Below are 12,344 nucleotides of genomic sequence, written 5' to 3' on the forward strand. Positions count from 1 at the left end.
GTATGGCGGAGAAAGCCAGGCCCCCCCACTCCCATTCCTTAGGTCATCTTTTCACTTTCTTCATAACGTCCTTTGATGCACAAAAGTTTTTAATTTTGATAAAGTCCAACTTATCTATTTTTTCACCTGTTGCTCATGCTTTTGGTGTCAAATCTAAGAATTCATTGCCAAATTTGAGAACATGAAGATTTACCTCCTGTCTTAATCAGAGTTCTCCAGAGAAATAGAACCAATAGGATGTGTGAGTGTACACACATATACATAATACATATGTGTGTGTGTATATATATATATAGAGAGAGAGAGAGAGAAGAGAGATATATTTATTTTAAGGAATTGATTCCCATGATTGTGGAGGTTGAGTCCAAAGCTTGAGTCCAAAGACAGTCTGCAGGTAGAATTCCCTCTTAACTTGGGGACCACAGTCTGTTTTCTCTTAAGGCCTTCAACTGATTGGATGATGCCCAACCACCTTATGGAGGGTACAATACCTTACTCAAAGTCTACCGATTTAAATGTTAATCTCATCTTAAAAATACTTTACAGCAACATCCAAACTGGTGTTTGACCAAATATCTGAGTACTGTGGCCTAGGCAAGCCGACACATGAAATTAATCACCCCAGGGTCCAACCTCGTTCCTTTGCAAGTGGATATCCAGTTGTCCCAGCACCAGCTGTTGAAAAGACTGCTCTTTCCTCATTGAATGGGCTTGGTGCCCTTGTCGAAAATCAACTAGCCATAGATGTTTGGGTCTATTTCTGGCCTCTCAACTCTATTCCATTGGTCTCCTTATGACAGTACCACACTTTTGATTACCGTAGCTTTGTAATAAGTTTTGAAATCAGGACGTGTGAGCCTTCCAACCTTATTTTTCTTTTTCAATATTGTTTTGGCTATTGAAGGCCCACTGTGGTTCCATGTGAATTTGAGGATCATCTTTTTCATTCCTGCAAAAAAAGGCCCGTGGAGCTTTGATAGGGATGGCATTGAGTCTGTAGATCATTTGGGGGAGTATTTGGGGGAGTATTGCCATCTTAACTACAGTAAGTCTTCCCATCCATGAACTCGGGGTGTCTTTCCATTGAATTAAGTCTGTGATTTTTTCAGGAATGTTCTGTAGTTTCCAGTGTACATGTCTTTCACCTCCTTGGTTAAATTTATTCCTAGGTATTTTATTCTTTTGGATGTTATTGTAAATCTCTTCTTTAAAATAACATTTAATTACACACAATGGAATATTATTCATCCTTAAAAAGGAAGGAATTTCTGACACATGCCAACATGGATGAATCTTGAAAACATGCTAAGTGAAATAAGCCAGACAGAAAAGGACAAATACTCTATGATTCCACTTATATGAGGTCCCTAGAATAAAATTCATAGAGACAGAAAGTAGAATAGAGGTTACAGGGCCTAGGGAGAACGGGGAATGGGGAGTTACTGTTTAATGGGCACACTTTCAGTTTAGGATGATGGAAAAGTTTCGGAGATAAATGGTGGTGATGGTTGCACAACAATGTGAATGTACTTAATGCTGCTGATGTACATTCAAAAAGGGTTAAAATGGTAAATTTTGTTATGTATATTTTACCAAAATAAAAAATTAATATTTATTGCTTTGATTTCTGTTTACAAAAGTTATACCTATCATGTTAAGAAATTTTGTAAAATGGGGACATACTATTTGGAAACAAGTTTTTGTACTCAATACACTAGGAATGTTTTTCCCTGGCATTTGAGATTCTTCTCCCACGTTATTTAAATGGCTGCACTATCGTTTTAAAACAATCCCTTAATTCTGGATATCCACCCCCGTCAAATTTTTATGATTAGAAGTAAAAATTCAGTGAAAATCTTTACGAATACATATTGTGCGCTATCAGATCAAGGCAACAAAATTCTGCACAAGTTCACTGTGCCACCACATGTCAGGCGCCAGGGACTGTGACTGAACCGAAGGAGGTGAGCACTCCTGCCCTGAGGTGCTCATAGGCGAGTGGGGGAGACACGAAAATAATACAAATTCCATTTATATCAACTATTCCCAATAGGCAAATCTACAGAAACAGATTCCTGGTTGCTGGGGGCTGGGGAGGGAGGATTACAGGGGGCGCACGTGACAGCTAAGGGGTAAGGGTATCTTTTTGGGGTGATGAAAATCTTCTGAAATCAGTGGTGGTGGTCACACAACTCTGCGAATTTACCAAAAACCGTTGAATTGTACACTTTAAGTGGGTGAGTCATAGGGTATGTGAATTATATCTCAATAACGTATTTCAAAAATAAGCAATTCTGCTGCCAGCTGGAGGTGGTGAGCAGCGGGAAGAGGAAGGGCTACAGGTAAGGCGGAGTCAAAGGGAGATTGGGGAGGGGCTGGGCAGGGGCCGCACAGGCTGCACTGTCCTGACTCGGCCCTTCTCCACCAGGGCAGGAGCCACCGGACACAGGTGGGCGAGGGGACCACAGGGGCGGGAGGCCAGGGGCCCCCCGGAGTGGGGATCAGGGGTGGGGGGGTGGGGGGGAGCTGCAGCTTCTGGAAAATTCTGGCGTTGGAGCCACAGGGTGAATGCAGGTGGGAGAACGGAGAGAGGGGATGGATGGGGCTGGTCATGATGACCTGATGGGGACAGGGAGGGGGATGGGGAGTGGAGGTGTTACCAGCCACAAACACAGGTTCCTTTGCCCACCACACAAGAGAGAAACCAAAATAAAGACAAGAACGCCAGGCTTATGGCAAGGAAAGAGTTCTATCGAAAGGCAGCCCAACGAGATGGGAGTTAGTTAGAACTCAGATCCACCTCCCGGAAGGAGAAAAGGTAGGGCTTTTTATTTGAGGTTTTAGGTAGGGGAGAGGGAGCTGTGGCCTTGCACGTCGGTGCCTCTGAGCCCAGCATGAAGCCACCTGGGCTTTCAACAATTTGTAACTTCTATTTGCCTTGTGAAGTTCAGGGATATAAAGGTTTAAAAAACCGATATTTACACAAGAATGTAACTTAGAGAAGCAGGGAAAGGGGATGAGTACTTTTGGTTTTAACCCCACATATGCTGGGTTTAACGTGGGGGAGCTGACATCAGGGCTGGCACCAGAGGGAGGGGCGGAGACGAAAGAGCCAGCCAAGTTGGGGAGGGATGTGCTCAGCCAGGGTTGGGTGGGGGCAGGGTGTGGGCAGGTCACAGCCAGGGGAGGGTGCGGAGCAGGGAGGTGCGGGCAGAGGGAGCAGGGCTAGGGCCTGGGTTCTGGATAGGTCAGCCTGGGATGCGCTGGCAGCTCCCAGCGGGGCTGCAGAGCAGGGTTCAGAAGAGGGTGGAAAAGGGTAGACACAGGGAGGAGCAGAGGCGAGGGCTGGACCAGGGCCTAGATGTGGGGAGATGAGGAGGTGCCATTGAGGCAGGAGCAACCAGGGCCACGTGGGGTCCTGGAGGCAGCCCGAGTGACCAGGTCCACTGCGATGGGGCCAGTCAGGTGGCAACTGGGAAGTGACCACTGGATCTAGAGATTTTACTTAGTTTCTTTACTCCCTTATGCAAATTTTTAATTTAAACTTAAAATTTTTAAGATAAATCCTTGAAAGTAAAACTAGTTTGTCAAGTCTGAACCTCATGGAGACTCACTCCCCCCAGGACGCGTGTCCCAGCATCCCCCCTAGCACCAGAGGCATGATGGCTGGGTCAGGAGGAGGGCCAGGCCGAGGGGCGCTGGGGGAGTGTGGGAGTGGGGCCCAGAGTCCAGGGCTGGCCCCAGCAGCTCTGAGCAAGTCCCTCCATGCTGCAGTCCAGCCAGGCCAAACTCCTCGCCAGCCTGTGGACATTCTGCCCAGGGGCTGTGACTGTCCTCCTCCTGAAGCCTCCCTCCACCCGTCGCCCTTTCAGCCCTCACTCTACCACCCCTGCCTCGGGCGGCCGCCCTGACGCCAAGAACCCAGCGCCATCTGTTTTATTCTGTCATAAGGCAAAGAGCAGAGAGGGCTCTGACATCAACCCCTCGGCTGGGCTCCTCCTGCCACCTCCAGCCTGTCGCAGCCTCAGTCTCCTCACCTGTCATGGGCCAGTAACATTACCTCAGAGGGTGTCATTACCCCTGTAAGAGCTCAGGGTGCCTGGCACGCAGCACGTGCTCAGTAAATGTCACATGCTTGTTTTATAACATTTTATTTACCAGATGGGAAGGGGCTGCAGCTCCTGGAGGTGGAGCCGGGAGGGGGAGGGGGCAGCAGAGAAGCTCCACCCCCAGCTCCTGCCTCCCCCTCCCAGTTCCATCCCCCTTCCTGCCCTCCCTCCCAGCTCCCCACCACCCCCTCTGTTCTGAGTGCTCCCTGAGTTTCAGCTGGGGGTCCCAGGACACCCACATCACAGAGATGTCCTCACTCCAGCCCGAGGCCACCTGGGCCCCTTTGCTCATGCTGCCCACCTGCGAGAAGTGCCCCCACCATTGCCTGCGGGGCTCCCCTGCTTCAGGAGTGTTTCCTCCAGGGCCTAGGGAGCCTCTCCCTCATGTCTCCAGCTCTCGTCCACCCCAGAAGGTCCCTGCACCCAAGCCCCCTACCCTATCCCAGCCTCCAGAACACTCCACAGCAACTGCCTGTCTTACCTACCTGTGCACCTCCCTCATGGGCATCATAGTATCCCTGGGGACAAGCACAGGGCCAGTATACAGTAGGCACTCAATACATGCTCACTGGGTGAATACAGGAAGGAGAGCGTCCTGGGCCCCACCCTGGGCGGCAGTGGCCTCTGCCTCTCTGGCCCAGAGTGGCTGCTATAGACAATGAGGAACGAGAGAGGGAGCCGTCGGCGGGGCTGGGTTGTGGGGTCCTACAGGGACCCAGTGAGCATCCCTGAAGGGGGCGGCTCTAGGAACAGCTGCCACAGCCCAGTTCTCACTGCTCCTGGAAGGACTGAGAATTTTGATTACAGCCTGACACACCTCAAATCCTCAGACCCATAGCCTGGCCCCGAGGTTAGAGACCTGCTGCTGAGGGGGGGCTGGCGAGCTTCTGAGGTGGGCCTGGAGGGCTTCTCAGTTGGCCCACGCAGTGCAGCTGCCTCCCTGGATGAGCCGCTCGGCTCCCCAGACTGGGCTGCGGGCTCCTGCACCTGCTCCTGCTTCCCAGCCGCCCCACCGCACCTGCTCTCCCTAGGCTTCCACTTCAGAACCCGCCTCCCTGTGCTGCAACTCAGAGCCCCGCTCCGGGTCCCTCAGCTGCGTTTCCAGGCCCTTCTTCCAGCCTGAGCCCAAGGGGTCCCCACGTGCTGCCTCCAGGAAGGGACTGCAGGGACAAAGGCCCTGCCCATGGGGCCCTCACTCTCCCTCCCAGGACGAGGGCTCCAGGCAGGCTGCTGGCCCGGACAGAGGGACAGAGGAGGAGCAAAGGTTCAGATGTCGGCAGGGCGGCCATGAGGTCCACAAACAGGGCACAGTGATGCTGGTCAGAGAGAAGTGGCCTCGAGAGGCCAGCTCAGTGAGAGTCGAAAGACCCGAGACCACTGTCCTGTGGGACCTGGGCTCGAGCCAGCGGCGATGGGAGGCTAGTGAAGAGCTGAGGGAACATGGGAGTATGAGAGTCTAGAAACATGGTGCTCAGGTAGTTTGATGCCTCGCCTTTATTTTAAGATCAGTTTTATTTTAAAAGTGCCTGAGAGAGTCTCTGGGCATTCCCACAAGCTTAGAATAGGTTCCCTCTAAAACGGTGTAAGTCCCTCATGTCCCCGAGATCTGAGTCGCTGCCCGGCCCACCGCAGTGCTGGACAAGCATTTGCCCGCAGGGCGGGCAGGCGGATGGGCAGCAGAGGCCACCTGTTGCCACATGGCTGGTCAGAGCAGGCAGGGTGGGCATGCCCACACTGGGACCCATGTGTGCTTTAAGGCGGTTCCAAAGGAAATCTGGCCTGGGAGCCCCATCAGCCTGGCGACACCCCCTACTCAGGCTGAGTGGCTGAGCCACTGGATGCTGTGCTTCAAGGCCTAACCCAGGGAACTGAGAAGAGAAATACCTCCAGGACACAGGCTTGTGCTTCCTGGAAGCAGCACCTGAAAGGCAGGGGAGGGGGACTCCTCTCAGGGGACAGGCTCTCAGACCCCTGGCGCCCACGGTAAAGGTAAGCCCCTGAATTGAAGCAGCTTTACTGTTTTGTTTTTTAAACAAAGCACCAAAAATGCTCATTGTTTTCTTTAAAATGAGTTTGGCTGTGTGGCCGGCCTGGTGGCATAGTAGTTAAGTTCGCTCGCTCCGCTTCAGCGGCCCAGGGTTCGCAGGTTCGGATCCCGGACATGGACTGATGCTCTGCTTATCAGGCCATGCTGTGGTGGCATTCCATATAAAGTAGAGGAAGATGGGCACAGATGTTAGCCCAGGGTCAATCTTCCTCAGCAAAAAAGAGGAGGATTGGCTAGGATTTTAGCTCAGGGCTGATCTTCCTCACAAAAACAAAACAAAACAAAAAAAATGACTTTGGCTGTAAAGAGCCATTTGCCTGGAAAGAAAACCATGTAACAAAGAGGTGTGCAAGGGGCACCTCCACCCTGGCCGCTTCACTCCAGGCCACCCCACGCTGGCCCACTGGGGACATTCGTCCTTCACCTCCTACGTCTTCAGACAAAGGGAGATTCTCAAATTCCAGCAATGAAGGCAGATTGTAAAGTGTCCTCCCTCGTGTGACATGACCAGCTCCTGCTGTTCCTGATTTGTAAACTCAGAAAAAAGACAACTCTCTCTGAGGAAAGAGGACAATAAAAGGGCCAGGGTGCTGGGCTGTTGGGGGGGGTCTGGAAAAGCCCCCAGGGCTGGGCACCCTCCAAAGACCACCCTAGAGACCACCCGGAGAGGGCAGCTCTGGGGACCAGCAGGCTGGGCAGAGCGAGGCAGGGGACGGACCCGTCCTCAAGCCCAGGGCAGATGCAGGTGTGGTGGAAAGGGCTGGACCAATACATGGCCAGTCAGGCTTCCCTGAAATCCTGGGAGTCTGCAGCCCCCGCCCCACCGGCCAGTCTTCCCAGCCCTCATCACCCAGGTCTTCTGTGCATTTCAGTCCCGAGTCCTGCCCAGGACACATGAGTCTCTTTGGCATTTAAATCTCCAGAGTCTCACTCCCTGGCTCAGGGTAGGGTCTGCCCTGCTCACTCCCCCACTCCTCCTGCATGCTGCACATGACTCGTCCAGCTCCTATCACAGAGGCTGACCCTGTCCTGCTGCACTGCTGCTGCCCCCTAACCCCTCCCACCACTGCACCCCTATTCCCCATGGGAGGGGTCCTGTGCTCACCCTCAGCAGGTTCCCCTGAGGCCTCTGAGGGGCCTCTCCATGGCCTGTATCTGGACCAGTCCTGGCCTCTGTGTCCACCCCACATTTTCCCAGGATACTTCACTGACCTCTGCATCTCCCACTGGCATCTGTCCCAAGGACTCCCTGTCCCCTACTCTCTGCCCAGCTCCACACCTGCACACCAGCTGCCCACTGGGCCCCTCCATCCAGCTCCCCATGGCCTGTTCACGCCTCCTCCTCCTCCCCCCGTGACCACACACCCTACGCTCCCTCACCTGGCAGGAGGAAAGGGCAGTCCCTGTCTGGGAGTCAGGGTGTGGCTGAGAAGCAGTGGACCAAGCTCAGGACACTTGGGCTCTAACCTTGGCTCTAAGAAGCCCTGAGATGCTCAGCAAATGACCGAGCGCTTCCTATCTTGGTGTATTTAAGGCCTAAATCCACGTGCTGCCCTGGCATCTTTGAGCCCACAAGACCCCAAAGGCTGAACCGTGAGCTCCCCTGCTCTCACCAGATGTGCTCCCCATCCCACAGGAAAGGCTCCCTCAGGCATTCCCCTGTCAGCCAGACCAGCTGCACCACCTGGTCTTCACATAATGCGTTTCATCTCCCTGCCAGCCATGGAAGTATCCAAACAAGCCAATCACATCCTCCTGCCGGTACCGGGGGCACCTCACCCCCTTATTACTATGAAGCCTCTTCCACAGCCCTGGCTGGGTCACTGTGCTCCTGAGTGCACCCCAGGTGGACCTGCATGGTGTGTGGCGTCCTCCTCCCCTGGGCTGTGAGTATACGTGACAGTCGATCTCACCTGTCCAGCATTGGGTGTCAGGTTTCCGGCCATCTTGTACTGTTTAGGGTGGGGGTCCCTCCCTCCCCAATGGGGTGAATAGGAGGCGCTCAGAACACCTGCTTCTTCATCTGCTGAGGGTGACAGCAAGACTGCCTGGTGACTGCTCTGGGTGGCTGAACAGCCACCTGTCAGGAGGTGTGAGAACCATTTATCAACACCCAGAAGGGACCTGGCACCATCAGACTTGACAGTCCTGCCAGCTTTCTGCAAAACAACTGTCTCAGGCAGGAGGGACACTCACCACACGATGGCCAACCTGGGGATGGTAAACATGAGGGCTGGCTCGTAGTCGTCAATCATGTCCTGGGTCAGGTACCCGAAGTCCAGGGCCCTGGCCAAGAGAGAGAGAGAGAGAGAGAGAGAAGGGGTGAGAACCTGGCCTACCGCCAGCACCCAGGGGTCAGACTGGAGGTGGGAAGGCGGCCTGCTCAACCCTTGCCCGGGTCCATGCTCAGTGGACAGTCAGGTGGGTGACAGGAGTTCCCTTTAGCCGTCACACTTGCAGAGAGCTGCTGCTGAGAAGAGCGCCACGCCCCACCCTGGAAGCCCAGGCAGAGGCAGCTCACACTTGACCTTCCCCGTCTTTCCACCTGCCTGATCCCACCTCTGGGACAGAAGACGTGGGGAGTGGATAACAGTTGTGCTTGCTGAGGAGGGGCTGACGAAGACAGCTATGACGTCCAGCAAACAAAATAAGAAAGCTAATCCAGTCGTGGGCTTGCTTAACCAGGAAATCGAAACAACTCTAGTGGCAAGAATAAACGTGAAACAAAAACATTGCCCCAGACAATTTAAGACTTCCCTGAGAAACTGAAATTGCTCTCCTGGATTTATTCTCACTCCCCAGGCATAAGCAAATGGCTTTCTCTGCACTCCATGAGCAGGTGCTGCTGGCATCATGATGATTCAGAATAAAAGATATTTTCTGTCATCTTATTTCCTGGCAATTTGAAATATCTCTCAACGCATAAACAGTGAATAATCTGTCTTTAAAAGTAACAAACTTATGATGTGATATTAGGCAATTTCAAACTTAGCTAATATCATAGCACTAGTCAAATAGGAGGAACATTCTAGGTTAAGTCTTAGTCCCAAAGTCCACTCAGAAAATCTGATGAGAATATTGATGATTCACCCCCTAAAACCTTGTTCAGCAGACCTGAAACCCAGCAATCGTCCCATTTTGGCCTGGGGAGGTGAGGAGGAGAGGAGGTAAGAAGATGAGGAGGATGGAGGTGAGGAGATGAGGAGGTGAGCAGTGAGGAGATTAGGAAGATGGAGGTGAAGAGGTGTGGAGGCGAGGGGTGAGGAGGTAAGGAGATGAGGAGGTGAGTGAGGAGTGAGATGAGGAGGTGAGGAATGAGGAGGTGAGGAGTGAGATAAGGTGAGGAGTGAGGAAGTGAGGAGTGAGATGAGGAGGTGAGGAGTGAGCAGATGAAGAGTGAGGAGGTGAGGAATTGAGGAGTGAGGAAGTGAGGAGTGAGATGAAGAGGTGAGGAGTGAGATGAAGAGATGAGGAGGGAAGAGGCAAGGAGTGAGGAAATGAGGAGGTGAGGAGCGAGGATGTGAGGAGGGAAGAGGTGAGGAGTGAGGAAGTGAGGAGATAAGGAGTGAGGAGGTGAGGAGTGAGGAGGTGAGGAGGGAAGAGGTGAGCAGTGAGGAGGTAAGGAGTGAGGAGGTGAAGAGTGAGATAAGGTGAGGAGGGAGGAGGTGAGGAGTGAGAGGAGGAGTGAGGAGGTGAGGAGTGAAGAGGGAGGAGGTGAGGACTGAAGAAGTGAGGAGTGAGGAGGTGAGGAAGTGAGGAGGTGAGGAGTGAGGAGGTGGGGAGTGAGATGAAGAGGTGAGGAGTGAGGAGGTGAGGAGGGAAGAGGTCAGAAGTGAAGAAGTGAGGAGGTAAGGAGTGAGGAGGTGAGAAGTGAGGAGGTGAGGAGTGAGGTGGTGAGGAGGGAAGAGGTGAGGAGTAAGGAGTGAGGAGGTAAGGAGTGAGGAGGTGAAGAGTGAGATAAGGTGAGGAGTGAGGAGGTGAGGAGTGAGATGAGGTGAGGAGATGAGGAGTGAAGAGGTGGGGAGTGAGATGAAGAGGTAAGGAGTGAGGAGGTGAGGAGTGAGGAGGTGAAGAGGCCAGGTGAGGAGATTTGGAGGTGAGGCAGGAGGAAGCTCAGCTCCTTGCAGCTCTCATCCTCTATCACGTGAACTCCGCCTGCAGGATCTGCCCTTGGGGCCCAGAGAAAAGGGACAGTGGGGCTGAGGAATGAGGTCACACAGATGTGAGAAGCAGAGCCCTCTCGGGTCTGCCCACCACTGGGGGAAGGCCGACGTGGTCCTGGAAGGGGGCTGGTGCCTTCCCGCCTCAGGCATCCCCGAGACAAGGTGGCTCCTTCTCCCAGTGCCGCTCTCCGCCCCAGGCCTGGAGCAGGGCCCTGTCCTGGTCAGTGGGTGGCCTCACCTCTCCACCGTCTCACAGAACAGCACGATGACCTCCTGCTGCACGTAGTACTCTCGCGGGGACTTGACGGGCACCATGGCCGAAACATAGCTGCAAATACAGCGAGGCAAGTGAGGGTGGCGCCCGGGGCCACCCAGCCTCCCTGAAACAAGGTGTCTTCAATGAAAACCCAGTTAGTTCCCTCTGACTGCAACGCAGCCCATCTCAGCAGCCTCATGAATGCACAAGTCACAGCATTGCCACTTACGTTTTAAATCAAAACTTCTCCCAGGGTCAGGCCTCGTCCAGCGCACCTCCTGGGGCCCCACAGCCCTGCCCCATCTCGGCCCTGACTGTCCTGGAACTGTCATTGCCCACTTTCGTGACCATCCCCTGCCTGGACACCAGCCTCAATGAGAGAGCAAGTGAATGAATGAATGAACGAATGGGTGCACGAGTGAGTGAACAACCCCTGAGCCCCGGCAGTGGGTAAATCTCAGCAGCTGGTGGGGAAGCAGCACGGGGCCAGGCTAGGGGCTCACAGGACGTTTGCTGAGTGGGTATAAGAAAGTAACAGTCTGTCCAAGCATTCCCCAGGTGAGAACATTTTTCTTTCCTTCTGAATCACTAATTTTTCTTGTTATGAAAGCTCATTTGGAAAATCTGGAGAATACAGAAAGGAGACAGAAAATGAAACTCGACTGTCCGCACTCCCACTTCCTAGAGAAGTGCCCTTAACGTTTGGGTTGATTTCCTTCTAGAGGTCGACAGGTTACAAGACGGACAATTTTTATTAACAGGGACCACCGTGGATTTGGGGTCCTGCTTTTCCTTGCCTACTGTGAGCATCTTCGTGTATATGGAGGCTCGCAGCATGCCTGCCCCCCAGTCCAGGGCCTCTCCAGAGCCCTCTCCCGTGAGGCCCCCTGGGCCCGCCTGTCCCTGTCTCCTGCAAGACGTGTGTGTTGAAGAAGGAGCAGGTGAGTGCAGCCTGTGGGGAGGGGTCGGGAGGGCACTAACTGTAGAGGATTAGGGCAGGCTCCCCCTTTTGAAGGAGTAGCAGCAGCAGCCCCCCAGGCCATGGTGGGGGACAAGCAGCAGGAAGGAGGGGGTGAGCACGGAGCAGGTGGATGCCCCCCAGGGCTCAGTGCTGCTGCTGGCACATGAGCATATCGGGTGAGGCAGGGGTGCTGTGTGATCCATGCAGACTCTCCTAACCTGGGATGTGCCCCTGCCCTGACCCCATGGAGCTGGGGGGGCCTCTGGAGAGCAGCGGCCACTTCATCCTTGCTCATGCTGTGTCCCAGATCTGAGCACACAGAGCTGGTGTTCGTGGAGTGAATGGATAACAGCTGGGACGAAGGGGGCAGCTGGTAACCAGCAAGCCTGATATGGTGAGTGTAGGCACGGGCTGCAGGCAGAGGTGGGAGGTCAGAGAGGAGAGCAGAGCAGGCGGCAGCGCAGAGGCTGACAGTGGCAGCACCAACTGTGTTCACAGGAACGTGCTGGGCTTCAGCGCTGGGGTGCATCAGGGAGGGGCAGACGTAGGGGTGAACACCTGGGGTCTCTTTGATCCCTGGGTCACCTCTGCTTGTCTCCAAGACGTGTCTCCCCTCCCTGAAAAGGTCTCCCAGTCTCATTCCCCACGTCCCCCCACATTGTATCACCCAGGGATTAACTACGCCGACTGAGGGCCCCGAACCAGCCTCGGCTCCTCCCTCTGCAGAATTTTCTAGCTGGAAACATCCAGCTAGAGCCCTGCATAGCTGGTGCTAACCCCCCTCACCCCAACTCATAAAGCAAAGGCT

The 12,344-nt window shown here is 53.8% G+C and overlaps 1 protein-coding gene across 1 annotated transcript in view; it reads right to left on the minus strand.

Annotated features, from left to right (window-relative positions):
- The window catches only part of ZFYVE28 (zinc finger FYVE-type containing 28), a 126,861-nt gene that overhangs the window by 44,368 nt on the left and 70,149 nt on the right, over positions 1-12,344 (minus strand). The window contains exons 5-6 of the mRNA XM_014788912.2: positions 10,558-10,647; positions 8,353-8,442 (exon numbers count right to left, since the gene is read on the minus strand). Coding sequence (XP_014644398.1) covers positions 8,353-8,442; positions 10,558-10,647 — 180 coding nt within the window. The remainder of the gene's footprint in view (positions 1-8,352; positions 8,443-10,557; positions 10,648-12,344) is intronic.

The sequence above is a fragment of the Ceratotherium simum genome, chromosome 8 (assembly GCF_057802395.1).
Source record: "Ceratotherium simum simum isolate JZ-2026a chromosome 8, ASM5780239v1, whole genome shotgun sequence".
In the NCBI taxonomy this organism is placed as follows: domain Eukaryota; kingdom Metazoa; phylum Chordata; class Mammalia; order Perissodactyla; family Rhinocerotidae; genus Ceratotherium; species Ceratotherium simum.